A 23568-nucleotide genomic window follows, 5' to 3' on the forward strand; every position below is an offset into this window, starting at 1 on the left:
AAAGGAACACAAACCTTTAAAGACTTAGGTGAATATTTATTACACAGCAGCCAGAGAATATCATAAACGATCTATTTCAATATGTTGACGTACAAGCATGAACATTGTATTATGTAAGTTGCCTGGTAAAACAACACTTATCCAAAATAGGTGAAGATTCTTTTAACTTAATTAGATAACTTTATTTTTTTGGATCAACACACCCGGGTAGCTTGTTTGCAAGGTATAAAATGTGAGGTTTTATTCATGGTGTTTTTTTTTTTGAAATGTCAAAAACTGACCCAAAGATGGGGACACGACATCTTTTGTGGAACTATTTTGCGAGTCCACCAGGGTGTACTTTGACCTGTGGTTTGTTATTCCTCACACTGGATTTACATAAGCTTAGCCTTTTTGCTCTCAATAACTTTTTGAGTAATTAGCGCTATAACTCCTAGCACTTTGTTGTATTGCAACCTTAGTCAAACCTGAACATGATCCCGGTGCTAACCAGCTGTTCAACTATTTTAGCAGAGCTGATTCCTTTTTCCAACCACTAGAATCCTGCAGTATGTCGGGCCAGATATATGATGACAATCTTAGCTTTTAGAGTTTTATATTCATATTTTGCTCCTTTTAACTAAATGTCATGTAATTGTTTTCAGATTCTGTACTTTGCTTGTATTCTGTGAATTTTCATATTGCCTTTTACTTGCAGTGTATTATAAAGTAGTAATTTATTTAAAGTAAGATGATGTAGTAACATGCTGAACCGCTTTAAACACTAAAATATTCTCACTACCCACTAAAACAATTTATTTATTCTGGATCAACACGTAGACAGATATGTAGACCCTGCATTTTATTTTCCTTGAAACCCAAGAAATTAAATGTATGTAAACATGCATTCCACAGTTCTGTTCTGAAGAATTACAAAATGACCATCTGCCCTGGTGGATCATTTCTGATAATAGCAGATGAACCGATGTGTTCTCTTTCCATTGCTGGCTGTAGAGCACTTCCTTCTGTACAGAACAGTTTTTCTCCAGCACCATGGAAACTGGCAGAGTATAAATGATGCAATAGGATGCTTATTTGATATCAAACTTCACACTGAGATAAAAGCAGCTTTGGGTCAGACCATCTCAAAGTCCACTATTCTGTTTGACTCTAAGCCTTAAATTATTTGTTTTCTCCATAAACAGAGTCAGTGACGTAGACAAAAACCGTTTGTCTACGTCTGGGTAGACAAACGTGCTGTAGAGAAGTCTGCAATGATCCTTTGACTTGTCCTTCAGACAACAGAGCAGGCTGATTATCTACTACTGAGATAATCTTCTAAGTACCTACATCTGCTGACGGCCCAGGTTCTGAAAAAAAACAAAAACAAAAAAAACAATTTGAAAGGTTAAAAAATGCAGGCAGTGAGTTAGTAAATAATTATGTGTTAACACCAATATGTGTGCAGCATGTAAGTGCTCTTTAAGGAACCTTAAACATTAACAGGCTTGATTATCTAAAAATGACAGAAGACGACACCGACACTAACTCCAGTCATATTTCTAAAGCTGTGTAGTTATCCTCTTTAAGTGAAACTTTGCAATGTTGTTTTTTATTATTATTATTTAGGAAGAATTAGTTGGAAAATATTGCCATCAATGTCTATCAAACTTCCTCCAATAACTTAACTCTATATAAATAAACTGAATTGAATTTTGGACACCAATACCAAACTGACCTTTGAAGAAAGGTCAGTTTCTGTTTGGCCTATATTAAATGATTTCTTCCTTGTTTTGTCTTGTGATAATACCAAAAAATATATATATATTGGAAGGTGGGTGTGGATTTTAAAGCCCGTATATAAAATTAGTATAATAATCTCGCCCAAAACGTTAACTGGAGATAGGCACCAGCAGCCCTCCCGACCCCACTAAGGGACAAGGGTGTTTAGAAAGTGGATGGATGGATAGTACTTCTAAGGATTCTTTAAATCTGTGAACATCACATGTGTTTGTTGGAGGCTGCAGAGTTTTCAGTATTATACTCACTAGGCCTTTTAAAGCCCAAAGAGCCAATGAGTGGATAAGGCAGTTGAGAAGAGTGAACTGAATGAGAAAGTCAGCAATGGGAATTCACATGTAGGTGTTTGTCGGGATATTGGACATTCAGACTGTATTTAGGGCTGCAGGAAACCTGATCTGCTTCATTTGTCAAAGCAGATCTTTTCTTTCTGTAGACGGTGTCAATTAGATTCTTGGATCTCTCCTTCCAGTGCCTCTTCCATGGGGAGACACTGGAGATAACTGGCTGGAGGAGCCTAGTGACCTCTTACTAGACATCAACAAACCCATGTTGGCAAATTATTTAGTTTTGTTTCATAATTTCATCTTTAGCTATGTTGCTCTGATGTGACACTTTTCTTCAACAAGTATACATATACACATGTTACCTGTTTGTTGAAAAACAGATTTTTCTCTACTTGCTAAAATAAATATAAATGTAAGATCCTGTTTTTCTACATTACTCCAGTTTTTTTCCCTAGGCTTGTCTCATAATAAAAAAAATTACAACCATCTTTAACATTAGAAGCACTATTTTAAATTAGTCACAATCTTATTAGGATTTAATCACAAAATAAATAAAAATGTAAGAGGTTCATCTGGTCACTTAAGTTGAAAAACAAATAGGCAGAAAAACAAATGAGCAAAGAAAAAAAAGCAGAAAAGCCACCTAGGTGTATGGAGCTGATCTGAGTTTGGCCCTCTGCTTTACGTCTTTAGTTCTCAGCTGTTTGTGGTTGTCCTGACTCAAGACAAACTGTGAAGTAAGCTTGGCAACTTGGTCTTCAGATAACTGTAGTTCCTTGCACTCAGTGTCTCTGTGGGAAAAAAAATACAGACGCTCAGGCTTTAAACTGGCTTATGATTTATTCTTCATGGAGAATATCTGATAAGCCACTAAGACACAAACTCACGTGAGAACGTAGTTCACACTAACCACGCAGTGAGGTCTGGAAGAGTGGCTGTTGTGGACAATGGTTGCATAGCTTTGCACCCACACCCAGCCTCCATGTTTTACTAACATGCGGTAATACTTGGTTGTCACTTGTCCTTTAATAAGTACTAAAAGAACACAAAGACCATTCTCAGACAAAATTAATAAAACCTTTCAGGGTCTGGTGGACCTTCCATGTTTTACTTCTGTTAACTAACTAGTTAATAATACAGCACTTTGGTGCAACTTGGATCAGGTTTTCAGATAACTATCATTGGTAAACTAGTGGAAACTGACAGTTATGTTACTATAAACCTAGAAGTCAGTTTCAAAAATCACTGTTGAGTGGCTGGGTTTGAACTTTAACATTCAAAAATACCAATCACTTGTACAATATGTAATGTAAAGGATTTTAAACTGAGATACAACCTCAAAATAAAAGTTAGACTATACAACCAGGTTGTCTTAAAGACTGCGAAACTTAGGCATTCTGTGGGGTAAAGGAAAATGTGGTAACACTTTATTTGAAGGGGAGTGAATACGACTGACATGACACTGTCATAAACATAACATAACACCTGTCATGAACATAAATAAGCCTTCATGAATATTTATGAAATTGGAGCACACCCATTTATGAGGGTGTGCTCCAATTACAGGGGGATCACACTCTTAAGCCTCCCTGGTAAGGTCTATTCAGGGGTCCTGAGAGGAGGGTCCGTCGAATAGTCAAACCTCGAATTCAGGAAGAGCAGTGTGGTTTTCGTCCTGGTCGTGGAACACTGGACCAGCTCTGCACCCTCAGCGGGGTCCTGGAAGGTGCATGGGAGTTCGCCCAACCAGTCTACATGTGTTTTGTGGACTTGGAGAAGGCGTTCGACCGTGTCCCTCGGGAGGCCCTGTGGGGGGTACTCCGGGAGTATGGGGTACCGGGCCCTTTGATACGGGCTGTCAGGTCCCTGTATGACCGGTGTCAGAGTCTGGTCCACATTACCGGCAGTAAGTCGGGCTCGTTTCCGGTGAGAGTTGGACTCCGCCAAGGCTGCCCTTTGTCACCGATTCTGTTCATTACTTTAATAGACAGAATTTCTAGGCGCAGCCGAGGTGTTGAGGGGATCCATTTTGGTGACCTTAGGATCGCATCTCTGCTTTTTGCGGATGATGTGGTCCTGTTGGCTTCATCGGAACGTGATCTGCAGCTCTCACTGGAGCGGTTCGCTGCCGAGTTGAAGCGGCCGGGACGAGGCTCAGTGCCTCCAAATCCGATTCCATGGTCTTGAGCCGGAAAAGGGTAGAGCGCCTTCTCCGGGTCAGGGGGTCGTCCTGCCTCAAGTCGAGGAGTTTAAGTATCAGGGGATCTTGTTCACGAATGAGGGAAGATGGGAGCAGGAGATCGACAGGCGGATTGGGGCAGCGTCTACTGTGAAGCGGACGTTGTACCGGTCCGTCGTGTTGAAGAGAGAGCTGAGCCAAAAAGCGAAGCTCTCGATTTACCGGTCGATCTACGTTCCCATCCTCATCTATGGTCATGAGCTTTGGGTCATGACCGAAAGAACGAGATCACGGGTACAAGCGGCCGAAATGGGTTTCCTCCACAGGGTGGCTGGACTCTCCCTTAGAGATAGGGTGAGAAGCTCGGTCATTCGGGAGGGACTCCGAGTAGAGCCGCTGCTCCTCCACGTCGAGAGGAGCCAGTTGAGGCTCGGGCATCTGGTAAGGATGCCTCCTGGACGCCTCCCTAGTGAGGTGTTACGGGCACGTCGCACCGGGAGGAGGCCTCGGGGAAGACCCAGGACACGCTGGAGGGATTATGTCTCTCGGCTGGCTTGGGAACGCCTTGGGGTTCCCCTGGAGGAGCTGGAAGAAGTGGCTGGGGAGAGGGAAGTCTGGGCCTCCCTTCTGAAGCTGCTGCCCCCGCGACCCGACCCCGGATAAGCGGAAGAAAATGGATGGATGGATGGAATATTTATGACCGTTGTCATAAAGCTCATTCAGTACATTATAACACTTTTAATACAAAGTTGACATTCAAAATGTCTTTGTTATGACAACTTGACATTAAACAAGAAATCATTACTGATATAAATTTGTTATAAAAGTATTACTGATTGCACTTTAAAAATTAGGTAACTATGTTATTAAAGGTAAAGTTTAAACAGTAATGATTTCTTGGTTAATGTCAAGTTGTCATAACAAAGACATTTTGAATAATGTCAACTTTGTATTAAAAGTGTCATAAGTTACCGAATGATGCTTTATGACAACAGTCATAAATATTCATGAAGACTTATTCATGTTCATGTCTGGTGTTATGTCATGTTTATGAAAGTGTCATGACAGTCTTATTCACCCCCTTCAAATAAAGTGTTACCTTCCTTACTTAATTGCAAATCAACTGAAAATATTCCCAAAGATTTAGAAAACTCACATAAATGGTGTGCATAGCGTAGGTGTAGAACATCACATGTGTGAACATGGTGGTAGAGGGTTTTCTCAATAAGATCTTGAGGTTCAAAGCCTGTCAGCTCAGCAACGCTAGCTCCAGCACAGTAGAGGACACAAGTTAGACATTTATCTCAAAAGCAAAGGGCTGCAGTGAAGTGGTTAACAACAGCCAATATTTGAAAACAGCTATATAAAGAACATATTTTTACATGTCTGGGTGAGATTCTTCAGGAAGCAGCAAATGTGTCTCCTACCTCATGTCCAAAAAGATGAGTTTTAAGTCCAGGTTTGCCCGAAACATAAACATGTTGCTGTGAAGTTTGATCTCAGTGATCCCACTGGGGGGCAGGGAATGGCCGACTCCCACCAAACCCACAATCTGATAACAGCATTCATACAGTGTCATCTCTGTCCTGTGTAGATTGAGTTTTAGGTAGCCACTGCAATGGATCACCTAGAAAACAGCATGACAGTTCTACTATCCCATGGCACTTCATATATACACACTAGGACAACGTGGTTGGAGGTCTCTTAATGACTGAAAAGCCCACAATGGTCTTCAATGTGATCATTGTGGTCTTCTAGACCTGTGACTGGAACCTAGCTTTCTGACATTAACAGTACATTTCTCTCCAGAATGCCTTGATAGTTTTGCAATTTCATCATACTCTGCACAGATTCGAAGCACCCTGTACCAGATGCAGTAAAGCAGACCCCAAACAGCTTGTAGAAGTGGTTTGCTGTGTCCTCTCCTTTTGCAAAAGCTTGGTTGAAAACTAATAAATGTTGTCTGTGCTTCTTTTTATGTAGTTTAAGAAAATACCTATCATCTTGTGTCCTTGCTAACAATGACACAGAAAATTATTTCACATTGCTTGTGGGGCTCTTTGGATGAGATGAAGTAATTTAATGAACCTTCAGAACAAATTGAAAAAAGATTTAAAAGGGGTACAAATGTGCAAAGATAATTTATTTTTACAAAATAGTAGCACAGTATCTCTGAAAGTCTGTTTAAGAAAGTCACTAATATTGTTGAAAAGCCAATTTATTTCAGAACAGTGGACAAAATCTTTGCTTGTTCATCATAGTGATAAATCAATCAAATTTTATTTGTATAGCACATTTCAGCAGCAAGGCATTTCAAAGTGCTTTACATCATAACAAACACAAATGAAAAAGTTTTTGAAAACTTTTCTCAATTCAGATGACTTTATGTTAATAGTAAATAAAAAAATAAATGCAGAAATGTAGATTTAATTAAAAGCATATTTACCTTTTGATTGTTATGCATTCTGGGATTAACATTTATTATATCAGTCTCTGTGTCCCCTATGTAGTTAAGTCCATCATGACTGGGTTCCAAAAGTAAACTGGATACTGTCAGGTCTGTCTGATCATTTTATGGTTGCAGATGGACAGAATGTAAAGGAGTAATAGTGAAAAGAAGGGTGAGAAATGGTGGTGAACTTCAGGATGTTTGCTTTTTGCAGATGAAGCAGCTGGAGTGAGACTGGGGCTATAGCACTCAAACAAACAGATTCTGGTGTGTGTGTATATATATATATAAAAAAAAATGTCCCTTCTCACCCTCCGCGGGTGGTCTGTTTCATCCTCTGAGCTCGGGTCCTCTACCAGAGGTCTGGGAGCTTGAGGGTTCTGCGCAGTATCTTGGCTGTGCCTAGAACTGCACATTTCTGGACTGAGATGTCTGATGTTGTTCCTGGGATCTGTTTGAGCCACTGCTCCAGTTTGGGGGTGACTGCCCTGAGGGCCCCGATGACCACAGGCACCACTGTGGTCTTCACCTTCCAGGTCTTTTCCAGTTCCTCCCTGGGGCCCTGGTATTTCTCCAATTTCTCATGCTCCTTTTTCCTGATGTTGTAGTCACTTGGTATTGCTACATCCACCACAACGGCTTTCCTCTGTTCTTTATCCACCACCACAATGTCCGGTTGGTTCGCCATTACCATCTTGTCTGTCTGGATCTGAAAGTCCCACAGGATCTTAGCTCGGTCATTCTCCACCACTTTTGGGGGTGTTCCCCACTTTGATCTCGGGGCTTCCAGTCCATATTCTGCACAGATGTTCCATGTACGCTTTCCCTGCCAGCATCTTGCACCCTGCTATTATGTGCTGGACTGTCTCAGGGGCCTCCTTGCACAACCTACACCTTGGGTCTTGTCTGGTGTGGTAGATCTGAGCCTCTATTGCTCTGGTGTTTAGGGCCTGTTCCTGGGCGGCCAGGATGAGAGCCTCTGTGCTGTCCTTGAGTCCAGCTTTCTCCAGCCATTGGTAGGTTTTCCTGACATCAGCCACTTCAGTTATTTGTCGGTGGTACATCCCATGTAGGGGCTTGTCCTCCCATGATGGTACTTCCAGCACCTTGTCTTCTGTTCCCCATTGCCTGAGACATTCACTGAGCACATCATCCGTTGAGGCTTTGTCCTTGATGTATTTATGGATCTTGGATGTTTCATCCTGGACAGTGGCTCTCACACTCACTAGTCCTCTGCCTCCTTCCTTACAGCTCGTGTACAGTCTCAGGGTGCTGGATTTGGGGTGGAACCCTCCATGCATGGTTAGTAGCTTCCTAGTCTTAACATCCGTGGCCTTCATCTCTTCCATTGGCCAGCTAATTATTCCGGCAGGGTATCTGATTACTGGTAAGGCATAGCTGTTTATTGCACGGATCTTGTTCTTGCCATTGAGCTGGCTTCTCAGGACTTGCCTTATTCGTTGGAGGTATTTGGCTGTGGCTCCTTTCCTTGTGACCTCATCGAGGTTGCCATTTGCTTGTGGTATTCCCAGGTACTTGTAGCTGTGCTCTATGTCTGCTATTGTTCCTTCTGGGAGTGAGACCCCTTCTGTGTGGGCGACCTTCCCTCTCTTTGTAACCATCCGACCACACTTCTCTAGTCCGAATGACATCCCAATGTCAGTGCTGTAGATCCTGGTTGTGTGGATCAGTGAGTCGATGTCTCGCTCGCTCTTGGCGTACAACTTGATGTCATCCATGTAGAGGAGGTGACTGATCGTGGTCCCATTCTTGAGTCGGTATCCGTAGCCAGTCTTGTCGATGATTTGGCTGAGAGGGTTCAGGCCTATGCAGAACAGCAGTGGGGACAGAGCATCTCCTTGGTATATGCCACATTTGATGGACACTTGTGCAAGTGGTTTGCAGTTGGCTTCAAGGGTGGTTTTCCACAGCCCCATCGAGTTTGCAATGAAGGCTCTTAGAGTCCTATTGATGTTGTACATTTCTAAGCATTCAATGATCCAAGTGTGTGGCATTGAGTCATAGGCTTTCTTGTAATCAATCCAAGCGGTTTTGCAGTCTCGGGCGACTGTGTGGTCTACAAGGAGTTGGTGTTTGGCTCCTCTGCTATTTATGCCTATGCCCTTCTGTGACTGTATAGCTCAATAGGTAAGTCACCAGTCTTCCACCCGGGAGACCCGGGTTCGAGGCCAGGCTGGGGGCTGGGGCAAAAAGTTACAACGGTGACATTGAGCTGTCAGTGTGGGTCCTTAGGCAAGACCCTTGGAGCTGTATAGCCTACCTCAAACCATGAGAGACACAAATAAGCACGACATGCCGGCTCAGACGTCGCCCGGCCAAACAAGGTCTGCGTCAGGTGCTGGGGAACCAGAGCACCCTGATGAAAAATGGGCTACTGGAACAAGACGGAAATGGGTGAGAGGTGAAAACATGGATCTGTTGGAATGCTACTACTCAAGTAATCCTAGTCAGAGGGGCTACATGCAAAGACTGTGGGAGGAATGGTTAGCTCGACATCCCCAGTCAACACTAACTGCCAAACAACTAGTAGCTCAGTGTTCCAACTTCTGCAAACGGCAACTGCTGTCACAACTTGAGATTGACGAGGTACGACACAAGTGCTACGGGAAGGGGGAGGAGCCAGGATGCCAGGTCAGAAGGGAGTCAACTACTGTGAATGCAGCATTGAGAACGATCCCAACCAACACCATATATATATATACGCGATGTGCCCTTATTGCATAAGTGATACTGAAGAATGACTGATATCATTAAAGATACAGGGAAGAAGCTTTTTAGTCATCTAGTTTGCTAGCAAAGTCATTAGCTAGCAGCTACCTAATAGCACATTCCATATGAATGAAATAAGTAATTATTGATATGACAGGAGCAGCGGCTTTAACACCTGGTGGTGGGTGTGCAGGGGTGAAAGTAATTTTAAATTCTTGGGGGTACTATGACCAAAAAAAAATGTCTGCATGATAAAAATACTGAATCGATAGATAAGAACAGCTTCTCCTCACCTGGCTGTCTCCTCCTGCTCAGTAGTTCTTCAGAGAAAGGCAGACGCAGAGGCCTGTCAGTGTCTGTTGTATTTCATTACCTCTCTGCTTAAACCGCGACTCCGAGCTGAAGCAGAAACGATACTTCAACGTTTTCCGTCATTTGACAAGCAACAAGTCTACTCCACTTTATTCACCAAAAACGATTTTGTTTTTTTTATTCACCAAAACCTGTACTGTAATCTGGAACGTTCGCTACTTTGAGCTCCAGTTAGCCGCCTTATCTTACTGTGCGAGAGGCAACTGCGTCATGCGTCACGGGCAAAAGGTCAAAGGTAACAAGGTGACCGGCTTATTATGAAAAACCCCCAACAAAAAAACTAATAATTTTAGTACATGTTATTATGTGCCAGAAGAGGGCTTAGGAAATAAAAATAAATAAATAAAAAAATAAAAAATTGGACCAAAAGGGTACTTGGGGGCAAGGAGCAAAAGGGGCAGGTGCTCAAGCCCCCCCAGCCCCCCTCTGCTCGTGCCTGAACTATAGCATAGAGCAGCTCATCAATGTAGCAACTATGTAACCTGACGTAAAAACATTTTGCTAGACAATGACATTGACATGCAGAAGTTTTAATTATTATCAAACGTGATCAAACACGGCGTTATAAAGCCAAAATACCTCAGAGATATACAGAGCCAAACATGAGAATCAACTCATTTAAAGTTTAAACTTCACACAAACACAAAGACCCTAACATAAATGTTTGGCTGTTGAACTGGACAATTCCTATCATACGGAGCCCTCCAGGGGACATGGGGAATTTTTTATTTTTCTTTTGTGTTCCCTCGCAATAATCTACTGATCAGTTCATGCATAACTGAAGCCTTCTTACAGTAGAATGACTATTTCTGAGTTATTATCGCGGGGTAAATCGTCATCTGATTGTGTCTATTGTGTTCGTCTGAATGAAATAAGTAATTATTGATATGACAGGAGCAGCGTCATATCAATATGACGCTGCTCACTTCCTGGTAAGATCCTCTCCTAACCTTTGCAGGGTTAGCATTTCTCTTTCTCCTGCTTCTCAGTTTTTAAGGATTTCCAACATTTTTCTCTTTATTATTTGTTTTTTGCTGCTATGGAGCCGAAGACTTGCACCTCCAGGTAAATTGTCCAGTTTTGCCTGTCAGTCGCTGTATAACTGCTCTGTAAGGTTTAATGTCATGAGAAGTGTAGACATTGTGAAGACGTGTTTGGATTGATCCAAACACGTCTGCTTTAAACCCCTGCTTTAAACCCCTGGTTTAAAGCAGGGGCCCCCAAACTTTTTCCTGTGAGGGCCACATAACTTTTTCCTTCTCTGGTCGGGGGCCGGAGTCAGTTTGTAACAGAAAAAGTGTGACGATTGCAGGAGTGCCTAATATAAAAATATTTTGTTTTCCAGAAAGTGCAATCAAATAACTCTCTCTGGGTTCTTCACAGAACAAGTCAGGAAATAAATAACACTATTAATGAAATAAATAATAACCAAACAACCCTCTCTGGGTTCTTCACAGAAAAAAACCAGGAAGGATTGTAGTCCGTATTTTCTGAACTATGAGCCGCACCGGACTATAAACCACAACCCCAAAGTTGTTTTTTTTAAAACCAGTAAACATACACATCCATATGAAAGCCCATTTCCGCAACTCTGTTAAAAAATTAAATAATAATTATCTCATTATAATGAGATAGTATCTCATTATTTTGAGATAATTTTTTTTATTTTTTTAACAGAGTGGCGGAAACGGGCTTCCATACATCTAAGCCTCAGATATCTCTGCCGCTCTAGGTTTTCCACAATGATGCAGCAGCAGAGGGGGGCGGACACCCAAAATTTGAGTCATAACAGTTCAATTAATATCACATTTATTATGGTTGAAAAAGAAAAAGTTGCCAAGATTTAACAGAACTGATTACGGTAGTTTCCTAACGGTAACGGTAACAGTAAAAGTGCTGATCCTTCATGTCTGCCACTAGCACGTGCTAAATCAGTCAGTGGTCCCAACCTGTTTATTACTAAATACTGAATAATATGCCCTATTTGGGTTGTCTTGGCCTTTTTATCGCAGCCTGTGGAGTTTTCCCTGCCTGGGAACGAGAATACAACCTGCTGAATGTGACAGGTAGCCAATCAGAAAACGCGGTGACGTAAGAACAGAGGGGAATCCCAAACAGCTGACATATCGCGCAACTGAGAGTCCGGTAGATATCGGAGATGATATGTGGAAATGTTTATTATTAAATCTAAAAGGTCATTATTGTTTATTCAGTTAAAAATGTTAACAATGAAAAAACATTCACCTCCAAATCATAGTGCAGCAAATAGAGCGGCTGCTCCCGTCGTCTTTCATCCACCGCCTTTTCTTTTTATTACATCTTTTATCTCTTAAAATGACTCCACAAACTATCACTACTGCTTCTACATCGTCATCCGTGTTTGCTTATTCTAAATTCCCGTATCCTATGTTGGGGGTTTTACTGGATTATCCTCTGGAATCAGGATGTTCGTGACTGGAATCGGTTCCTGCCTTGTGGCTGAACACGAACCGATCGAACCTGCTGGACTTTTATCAGCTCTGTGGTCACAGAGGTTTGGAGAATCGGCCGACAATTCTTAAATTTTGCCATCTAAACCAGACTTAAGATTCACAAGCTCTACTCCTCTCCTCTTGACCACTGCCCAAACGCTCTGACTCTGGTCGCTATGGTAACGTTTATATATCCCTTAAAAATAATATACAGAAGCGCCACAAAAACGAACATTTTACTTTCGTGAAAATTTTAACTCACCATAATGACTAACGGAGCCCTGAGCTTGTTTCTCTGCAACGAGACGGTCCCACCTGGGAGTGATGAGAGACAAGGACATCCGAGGTGTTGCTCATACCCACAGCCTGCTTAGTCTCTACATGGTAAAGCAGCTTGAAGCTTCATTGCCTCATTAGCAGCCGGTCGCCGCATGTTACGCAGAGCGGGCTTGTAATGTGGGACTCACCTACCGGTCCGGGATAAATCCATTCTCCTGTCTCTTCTCTGGGCTTTTTCCCCTTTGCAAAGAAACTTTCCAAAGACATCTGATCTGTTTCTTACTCATTTTGCTGCTTGTGGGCTCAATGTTGGCGCGCAAGTAACCAGACTTCCAATGATTCCCTTTCTGCTAAAGAGCCCCCTGGTGGTTAAAGAAAAATCCACATATAAACGGCTTGTAGTCCGGAAAATACGGAATATGAAAAAAAATCTAAATGCTCTCTGGTATTGTTCAGGGAGCCGGACCAAATGTGGAGGCGGGCCGGATCCGGCCCGCGGGCCGTAGTTTGGGGGCCACTGACATACAGTGTCAACCGCAACTTGCATCAAACCACTATGCCAAGAGATTTCAGAGAAACTGTACACCTAAAGCACACAAGCAAAATGACATCATCGTAGTGTCAACCAACACACTCACAGCCCACCCATGTTCCCATCCCATCCAATTTCAATATTATTTTCAATATTAACATAGCAGAAAAGTAGGATGTTTGGATTTTATGGTATCAAATTTACGCCAAAAGTCCACCACGAGAATGTATTACACTCCCCAGTGCATTGGAGGCACCAATTTGAATTCACTACGAACGTGTAAACGATCCACATTCACATTGATCCTTGGCATCTTGTGGCACAGTTGTGGGAGTCACAGGCATTCTGTCGCACTCTGTCACCTTTGTGGCCAGGGATACAGTGTTAGCGTATTTATCAATTCATCAAAATTTATTAATTTCAATAATTTATGCTCTGTAATAAACAGTTCATTCAAAGGCTCTTCCTCAACCTTTCTGCACCTTATACATATACATAGCGCAATGTAGGACATCATTTCCATGTGAAGTAAATGCAGCCACATTGTATTACAGATCTTATAGTGTAAAAACCAATAAAATCACAATTTGAAAGTAATAGGCAATAGTTATTAACTATTAACTAGTTTTATTACTATAACAACGTTGTGGTAACTGAATTGTGCTCGCGTAGAGTGTAATACATTTTTGTGGTGGATTATTGAAATAAATCTGAGGCCATAGAACTTAACCTGAAGCTTGAAGTAATTTAGCTACTCAATTAAGGGTTCTGGATTCAGTGTTCCCAGGCTGCCTGAACATGGTTGCTTACAGAATCCCTCTTTATTTTAATCCTTTCATACCACAGATAGTGCAGATTTTTGTTTAGTTTTTTCTGCTTTTCTGGACATACAACATTTGCATATTCAACTTTTAAAAATCTGAACATGACAAACTAATTGGGGATTTCACACATCATACAAACTGAATTTCATTTGATTAAAAAAAAAAAACAAACTTTTATTAGTTGTGTTGAAACTGGTGTCTCTCCTCTTGCAGTGGGATTTTTAGGTTTCCTGAGCTTTATGCACAGTTTACAGGTTAGAGCACTAGATAATGTTGAAGTTATCAATGCTGTGAGAAATCGCAAATTAGAATAAAACAAAAAATGCTGCACTTACCTTATAACCCCCACATGTCAATCCTGCATTCCTTTTGGCAAGGACACATTTCATCCTCAAAAAGAAGGATCGTTCAACTTCGTATTCTGAAGCATAGAAACCAAAGGGTTGAGTCACATGTTGTCACAGGTGTGTCGTCCCACACTCAGCAGATTGAAGGGATTTTCCATTTTGATTTCTCTCATCTAGTTTAAGTGTTGTAATGTCATGAATGATCATACACATTAAAATGAGAACATTAAAAACACTTTGAAACAACCTAAAAATTGTGAGAAATTGTGAGAGCTTGAGGTACCTGGGCAGAAGTGATGGTAAGGTGGCTGTTGAAAACTTAGTACTGTTGTCATCTCGTCATAGTCTGATGGGTGGATGTATTCAAATATACTGTTTCCTGTTAGCTCAACCTGCAAGATGCAGATTTCTCCCAGGCTGTGTAGTGTTCATTGTCACAACTAAACACTAACAGATCAATCCAAATCAAGTGCTTACAGACAAAATGTAAGCTACTCATAGTAATCCTTCTAAATATTGTAGTAGCAATACATATATATATATATATATATATATATATACATATTCATGGGGGAAATTGTGTTTGAAATTGCTTGTCCCATCGATCTCAATGGGACAAACCTGGCAAAAAACTGTTTTTTTTAAATTATTAATTGAATGAATTGTATCATACAAGAAAACATCCACAGATCTAAGCTAGGGTCCTACCTGTGACAAGCCGAGGTGGACAGATGCTGTTTCGGAGATGTACATGATTTTCCCATCAGATGCAACAACAAACAGAAAGCCATCTAGCGTCTGAAAAGCACAATGACAAGATCGGTGCCATTTTCCATCAGCAAGAAAGATTTATAGTTTTGCTTTTGAGAAACTACTTATCACCTGTCAAACCAAAAGGTACTGCAGTCATTTTAGAATATCTGTATGAACATAGCTTAATACGCTGTATATATATGGAATTACATTTAAGTCAATAGACCCACAGTAATCATGAGCTATTATTGTGTTTCAAAGGCACGGATATTGGTTCCTATTTCTGTAATTAAAAACATTACCCCAAAATGTAATGACTCATCCACAGAACTTAGCAGGTATAGAAGCCATCATTAATGTGGGAATGTTTGCGTTTTGAAAGTTATAGGACACTGGTCACATTCTGAAACAATCAGATGGTGAAAAACCTGGGAAAAGTCAGGGCAACACACTGTTGACAGGGCTTTTTATCATAAGTAGATAGTACACTTTACCGGTGTACTGATGATTTGTACCTTGGTAATAAAGTATCTACCCATGAAAGCCTACTAAAACAGCAGTTTTCACTTAAATTGAATCCTATTCGTATTGTGAGAAAGAGATGCTGTTTTTGCTTTTTTCCCAAGTTTTTTGTTTTAAATCATCACACGCATTTTAATTCCAAAAAAAAAAAATAGCTACGCAGATAAAATAAGCAAGTTTCAAATCATCATTTCATTTTCACAGGAAGATAATTACCTGAACCACCTTGTGTGAAAAATAATTGGCTCCTAAACTTTCAACAACTGTCATTGGTGTGGGGGAATTTTGGTCCACTTTCTTTGCAGAATTGCTTTCCTCATTGTTAGTTTTGAAGTATGCATTACCAGTTTGCGGTTCTACCACAGCACCTCAATCAAATTTAAGACTGAATGCCTTCTCTTTTTCTGAGCCATTCAGAAATGGGTTTGCAGGGTGCTTTGATCGTTGCATAACCCAAATGCACTTTTGCAGCATTTTGCTGCAAACCTTTTTCACAGTTAAAATTTTCACAGTTCTTCGCAAAGATCCAATCATGATTAAGCAAAACGTAAATTAAAGGCAAAGAGAGTGACTTAAATAAGAATGTCTTCAGCTGCTATTTAAATGACCCTCCTATTATGTTCGTTTCTGAGGTACAGCAATAATGTTCGTGGGTCAATTTGACCCGGGGAGTGTTTAGCCATGCTATAGTGTCAGAAACCAAAAAATTCCTCCAAAACTTTTTTGTATCAGATTATTAACTCCAATACTAACCATTTCAATCAATATTTGTGCAATGATGTTTTTTTATTTCTAACAAATAAAAAGATCAATGATGGCAATTTACTCATTTGGACATAAAAAATGTGATTTTCAATTTTTTATGCCCACTGAAAAAACCTAAACACAAAATGACACTAACTATTCTTGAAAGTGATTTCTTGTAAAAAATGTTATATTACATTTAGATTTTTTTTTTGAAGGGGTGATGTTTATAATTGAACTTGAGACACTATTCTGCTCTGGGTCAAATTGACCCGCTGATTAAAATCAAGACAAATGAGTCCTGAAGATGATCCTCCAGCTGGATTTCCAGTTTAAACCTGCATGTTCAAAACAAAACTGGGTTTTTCATCACTTGCTACCCAGATTTTTATACCATATTTAGCTGTGTGGAGGGCATATATTGCCTAAATGAGTAGGGTCGCTACTCATTCTCTGCATCCCTTAGACTGGCTGTTGACTCATCCTTTGATTTATAAACTCTGGTCAGAATGAGGAACTCCACACCCCTCCAAATATGCATGTAAATGCATTTGGTCCAGCTCCTTCCAGTTCTCTCCCAAAACTCTCCTTCCTTTTAGATTTGTCATTTCAACAATGATTTTCTGTATTGCACTAGGCATGAGTGCAATACTGACTTGATGTCTGTGATGTGAGTTTCTGCCATCCTAGTCAACCCTGGAATGATCAACAAGAAGGTCCAGAGCTTCCAGGGTTGTTATCTTTTTATTTCCCTGCTGCTCATTTCCTGATCTCTGACAGTGACGATATCACATGTACCTTCAGTGTGTAATGTGTTTAGGACTCCCTTGCAGAGAGTATTTATGTTCCCCTCTCCACTACTACTGAGTGTCACTCAGTGTGGGTGGAGTTTATCCAGGAGAACAGAAAAGGTTCCTGTCAAAAGTTGTATGAACACCTGCTTTCTGGCAGCTTCCTAGTGAAGTAAAGAGAATAGTGAAAGAGTGGGTTTGTGTGCATGTTTAGGTGTGTGTGTGGTGTGGGTGCGTGTGTGTGTGTGTGTGTGTGTGTGTGTGTGTGTGTGTGTGTGTGTGTGTGTGTGTGTGTGTGTGTGTGTGTGTGTGTGTGTGTGTGTGTGTGTGTGTGTGTGTGTGTGGTGAAATATGTCTCATAGGTGCGAAGAAACAAATAAAATTGGACATTTTTTTAACCTTTTAACTTTTCAACTTGACTGCCGGGTCAAATTGACCCGAACAGTATCGATGTAACAAATAGACCCAGGGGGGCTGCAAAGGTGTAAAATGAACCATTTTCATTTTATACATAGAGTGCACCTATTAGGACAAATAGAAAAAGTTTCATGCAGAAAAAATACTTCTAACTATTTTTAAAAAAAAATTTAACTTTGAAACGGGTCAAATTGACCCGCAACATAACAGAAGGATTAAATTAATAAATATTCTGAAGATAACATAAAAACAAACATAGCTCATTCTACAGTCAAGGTGCAACAGTCTGGAGAAGTTTCCCTTAGGTCTTATACCTGATCCTTGGGATGACGAGTAGAGCCAAGGTTAAATTAATTTCTTTCAAACTTGACAGCTTAGTTCAACTTAATAATAGATGTTTATCTTCTGTTAGAAAAGATATACGCAGCCTGTGGAAAGCATTACAACTAATTGAGTACAAAGCATTACTTTCATTCAAAACACTACAACATGTCATATTCAAACAACAGCAGGAGAAAGTAAAAGTACTTACTTGTAAAAGGTGGGAGCTCAGGTCTTTGGTCAAGATGTTCAAACCCAAACTTGGCAAATTGCTCCATCCGCCCATACCTACATAATGGACACAATGATGTAAAGATATTTCAAATTATATATCTACCTACATAAACATAGATACATAAACAAGTGCTATCACTTGTTTGAGGCATTGAGAACTTTAATATCTGATACAGCTAAATAGCTAATATCTGCTGTTGTCCAAGCAGTTTTTACTACCAGTACGTCCACTAAATATTGTGCAGGTTTATTGCTAACATTCTCCACAAATAAAAGCTCTCAATCTGTTAATGTAACAGCAAACCAGACTTGCCTGGCCAGATTTGCTGAGCACTGACCAAATTTCTCTACTTTAAGCACAAAGACCATCTCAGTCTTTTTATTTTGCCTTTGAAATCACACACTTTTCAACTGACCACACCTATGAACCAGCAGATGAAATAAGTTCAGCAACTGTTGCTGAAAGGATGATTAAAATAAAGAATGAAGGGGATTTTCTGTTTGGGGTGAAGAGGTGAATATGAGGGAGTTCTGTCAGCAAGTCCTTGACCTTGGAATAATAAAGAAGGCTCAGTTTATGATGTAAAGGTACAGATCAGCTATATACAAAAATAAATTATACAATTCCAGGCTTCAAAATTGAACAGACTTCAGAAATGAATGGGAAAAATAAAGGGAACACTTTAACATGTAAGTGAACACTGAAGTGTTCCCTTTATTTTTAAATGCAAATACAAACCTCATGATATACATGTTAAGCCTTTAAGGTTTGGAAAACTGCTTCTGTAAACATACTGAAAAATTATTGCATAAATCTCTTGTAAATTCTGACAAGGTAGTGGTCGCTGTCTTTGGACCAGAACTTCTAAAAAAGAAACTGCTTCATTAATCACTTAATATGGATTTAATTGGATAGTGCAAGTTTGGACATGTGACCATTAGGTAATGTATCTTCATTCCAAACACTGAACTGCCTGCTGTGTATATTCACATCCCTACAGAGTTTATGAACGCCCATCAGCTCATTGGGCTGCTACATATGATATGATCCAAACAGGAGTTGCCAGACTTCAGAATAAATATGCAGAAACCTTTTTATTCTCTAGAATAGCGCCAATGAGCTAAATAATGTCTTTAAGAGACTCAAACCCAGGACCTTCTAGATTAAATAATTAACATTAATATTAACAATAACAGTAAGGGTTAGGGTAGAATTATTATTATTATTATTATTATTATTATTATTATTATTATTATAGGGACAAGGGTGTACAGAAAATGGATGGATGGATTATTATTATTATTATGAATAATTGTAATGCATTTATTATTATTGATGTTGATGTTATTATTGTTTCTTTATTGTTATTATTGACGAATATTAGTAAAAACAAAATACTAGAAGTAGTAAACCTAGCCTATAATGGAAGTTAAAAATAGTTTAGTTTGCATAGAATTATAAAAGACTAATAAACATTCTAATAAAATAAATGTGCAAAAATCATAAGACTCAAGTTTATGTTATTACTGTATTATGAAATACAATCAGCGACACAGATCTATACTGCGTCGCAGTATAGATCTGCTCTAAAAGAATTAGACTGCTCTAAAAAGTTAAACTGCTCTAAAAAGAATTAGAGCAGTTTTTAATTATCTTTATGCATATAAAGAACCGGAAAGCAACGTTGTCTAGTTCGAGCAAAATGAACGTTTTTAGCATTTTATTATTACTATAGTTTTGAGATTTTTTGGATAAAGAATAAATACATTATGCTTTGAACTGACTTTAACTGTAAGGCCTTTTATAGTTCCTGAATTGGCAAAATCTCTTACCGTCTGTGAAAAAAGCTCTCATCCTCAGGTAGCTGCTGGTCAGCCGAATGATGGAGGCCTTGTCCAGCTGGGAGGTGATGGCTGCCGGCAGAGGAAGCAGTTTTGCCAGCTCATAAAACTCCTTGTTCTCTCGTTCTCTCCGCGTCTTTGCAGCGTTTTTAGATTTTACTTTCATCTCTGGGACGAAATTTTGCACACAAAAAAATGCCAACTAGCCTCTTTCACGAGCTGTTCCCAGAAAAACACGTGCTAACAACATGCATTGGAGCACCATGATGACTGTCTCTAACCTTGAAATGATGGACGCCAAGTCATTTTCATGCAAAAAAAAAAGCCCTTTCCGGATTCCACTACTTTCTCTCTAATCACAAACTAACCTCTTTAAAACTTTAACAAGCTATCAACCGTTTCTTATTCAGCTCAATAGTTGCAGAATTGTCTGGTAAGAGCCAACATGCTGTGCCGTGGGAGAGGTCTGAGGAAGGTTCCTAACACTTAAACTGCATCTCTCTGTCTCTCTCTCTGTCTCTGTCTCTCTCTCTCTCTCTCTCTCTGTGTGTGTGTGTGCGTGTGTGTGTGTGTGTGTGTGTGTGTGGGTGTGTGCGTGCGTGCGTGTGTGTGTGTGTGGAGTGGGGGGAGGGGTGTAAAGTCTGCCCTGAGTCAGAAATCTTTCTCACATTTATAAGGAAAGATGCTGCAGCATCCTTCCTCAAAAATAATTTTTTGTTTCACATAAAATACGGATTAAACATGGTTCTTCTGTAAATTTCATGCTGGACCTCCATTTTAATAACAGTTCTTCAATCTCAAGTTGGTAGTTGAGATTATAAGTACCAACACCACCCTGAACCGAGCCCTGCCTCCACCTCAGTCTGTAGAACTGAGCCACACTCTCATCTTCATGCAGTAAGCCTCCATCTAGCCACACACAACTGAACCAAGTGTCCAAATCAACTTAATGAATCAACCAGTCTCCCAAGGCAAACCTAGTCACCATCTAACCACACCTAACCAAGCCATGCCTCCATGTCACCTCACTGAACTGAGCCAAATGTTTTTGATATACAGCAGACGGCTGTTCTTTCTGAGCCGCAGGCACGTGCAGGGGTTGGGGGTGGGGGTGGGCGAAGGGGGCTGTGACCCTGCCCCTTTTATCCTTGATGCCCCTAGTGCCCTTTTTTTTTTCTTCAAAAATATGTTTTTTCAACTTATTTATTTTTATCTGTATGTCAGAAGGCCTGCTTGTGCCCCTCTGCAATAATGTTTAGCTAAATATAATAATTTAGCAAAATAAACTAGTCTGGCTGCCCTCAGTCTAATAATGACTCAGTTTCTTTGCCTCCATGTTGTTCAGACACCGGTTCCATGGTCAGGGGCGGATCTGTGCCCTCTAACTAACAAATTATGGGCAAGAATATTTTTATTCACAAACTTAATACACTGGTTTGTGAATAAAAATTTAGGTCTGATGATGACTTTAGAAAAACTGTTTCTATATAAATTTTCGTAATTGTCCTCGCAATAACGGGAAAAAACTCGCCTCACCTCTAAACATAGAAATGCTTCCGCCAGAGAAAACTTCTGACTTTAACTTAATCAGGCTTTTAAATGCCCGGTTTGCTACAGGCAGCCTGAGTCGGTCCCACCGACAGAAAATGTCTGTCTTTATATCAGATATCCTGATATAAGACACGATACTGCAACTGTCACCGCGAGTCACGTCACACCTCCAAGGCCCGGTACCACCTGGTACCACCTGCTCTCTGTTCACTCTGCTTCTCCTTAACGTTACTACCAGGCAGGTTAAAGCCACTTCTGATGGGATCTGGGCTGGAGGTGAGCAGCTGTAAATAGAAGTTATTGCAGAACCTCAAGTGTTAAAGGAAGATTTGGCCCATACCAATTGGAGTTCACAAAACAATCAGCAAAAAATACTGTAGCAATAATTAGAACCGCAGCATAAAGCCAAACATGCCACAATTAAATGAATCAAAATGTCCCCAAAGCATCTGCAGACTGGCATAAGGGCCACCGGGGGATTCCATGTGAATTCAGAGATGCCCATCGCAGCGGCTGTTCATGCAGGGCCGGCCCAAGGTAATATGGGGCCTTAGACAGAACCCCCTTCTTCCCGAAACCCGTCCTACTAAGAACCTCAGCATCACTAACAGTGTTTAAATATAGATAAGGTGAAGTCTGTGAGAGGGAAACCAGGTTTGTAATTCTCTGTAAATGAATGCTACAGCTTTAGATCTATGGTCTGTGTTACAATTCAATCATTTCTAGGGGCCCCTGGATGTCTGAAGGGGTCCCTGAATGGCCCCTACCAGCAGCTACTGAGTTTTCTTTGCCTTGATATCTCAGTCTTACAATTCTAGATCTCAGAGGTGCTAACGTCAAAAAATTATATAGAGTGTTAACTCTATATAATCTATCAAACAAGCTCCTTTGAGCTTGTTTGATAGGACAGCTTATTTTCTTCCGTGGCGTATTACCAAAATTATCCAAGCCTATTTTTTTCTCTGCTGGACCACTCAATTGTCTGTTATTATCTGAGTTGGTTTATTTGTTTTTATTTAACCTTCATTTATACGTTATTTCATTCAGATCTAAGATCTCATTTACAATAAAGACTTGTTTTGATCATAATCTGAGTTCTCTTAGCAATTGTTTTTCACCAAATTTATTAACGTCCGGAATTTGAAATTCTTCTTACATGAACAGATTCTAATTATGCATTAAGGATTTGATTGTTCCATTGGTTGTTCTCAACAATTCTATTTAAAGTCTTAAACCTTGCTTCTATTAAAGTTCATAGTAATATTGGTTTATGTATTTACCTTTAAGATGGTGTCGTTAAACGTACACGCAGAAAACGGAATAAAAGCCTGAGAAATAACAGTAAACCTTGTATAATGATTTAATGATGATTATGGTTAGTAACAGGTATAAAATAATAATATACATGCCAATGAAGGAATGTCTGTAATGTATAATCAAAATATATGTTCTGTACTTTTAATCAGCTGAATGTTATAATACATTATGGTAATTAAGGGTTGAACAACTTGATTGTCGTGTAAGGAAAGATAATGAGTGAGGAAGAAACATACTGAAGTAATAGGTCAACAAAGTAACACATTGATTATGTTTTGTAAGAAAAGAAAGGCTTAGAAGGAGAAACTGTGTGGAGTGAGTCATCACTGAGCGAGGGTGTGGCAGATGGTCAACGGAAAACAAGGAAAGTACCACAGATGTTGTAATGAGGTAGGAATGAGTCATAAGAGAGTTGGGGAAGGTTGGGATTTTCCACAGACAGTGGGAAGGTTTTAACATTACGTAGTGGGAAGGTTCTAAAGTGACACAGCCCTGCCCCGTAGACCGCCCTGGGTTGAGAGGGCTTAAAAACTGGAGCACAGGGGAGGAAAAGGGTTCTTCGTCCGCGGCGCAGAAGAGGAGTCAACAAGAGCAAACAGGCTAAAGACCAGCAGAGGACCACACCCCGGGACCAAGGGAAGCTCAAAGACTTCACCCCGCCAAGAAGGGACGAGTTCCACCAGCCACCGACCCTGGTTCCAGATCCGACCAACTCCTCTGCCTCTACCCAACGCTCTCAACTCCGTCGCAGCCGACTTGGAGAAGAGACGGAGGTCATTTAATGACAAAGATTCTGTACGTTAGAAGGACAACGTACAGTTTTGCTC

At 40.4% G+C, this 23568-nt stretch overlaps 1 protein-coding gene across 1 annotated transcript; it reads right to left on the reverse strand.

Moving 5' to 3' along the window:
• Positions 1-34: 34 nt before the first annotated feature.
• Positions 35-20039, reverse strand: sim2 (SIM bHLH transcription factor 2). The gene is made up of 10 exons (XM_081615239.1): positions 19865-20039; positions 18009-18085; positions 14958-15047; positions 14533-14641; positions 14238-14323; positions 5673-5872; positions 5402-5508; positions 2954-3101; positions 2710-2857; positions 35-1349 (listed from the first exon to the last, which is right to left on the reverse strand). The coding sequence occupies exons 1-9, from the start codon at positions 20037-20039 to the stop codon at positions 2710-2712; spliced, it is 1140 nt and encodes a 379-aa protein (XP_081471365.1). The 3' UTR covers positions 35-1349.
• Positions 20040-23568: the final 3529 nt, after the last annotated feature.

The sequence above is a fragment of the Poecilia reticulata genome, chromosome 14 (genome assembly GCF_904066995.2).
Source record: "Poecilia reticulata chromosome 14, P_reticulata-male-v2, whole genome shotgun sequence".
NCBI classification, from domain to species: Eukaryota; Metazoa; Chordata; class Actinopteri; order Cyprinodontiformes; family Poeciliidae; genus Poecilia; species Poecilia reticulata.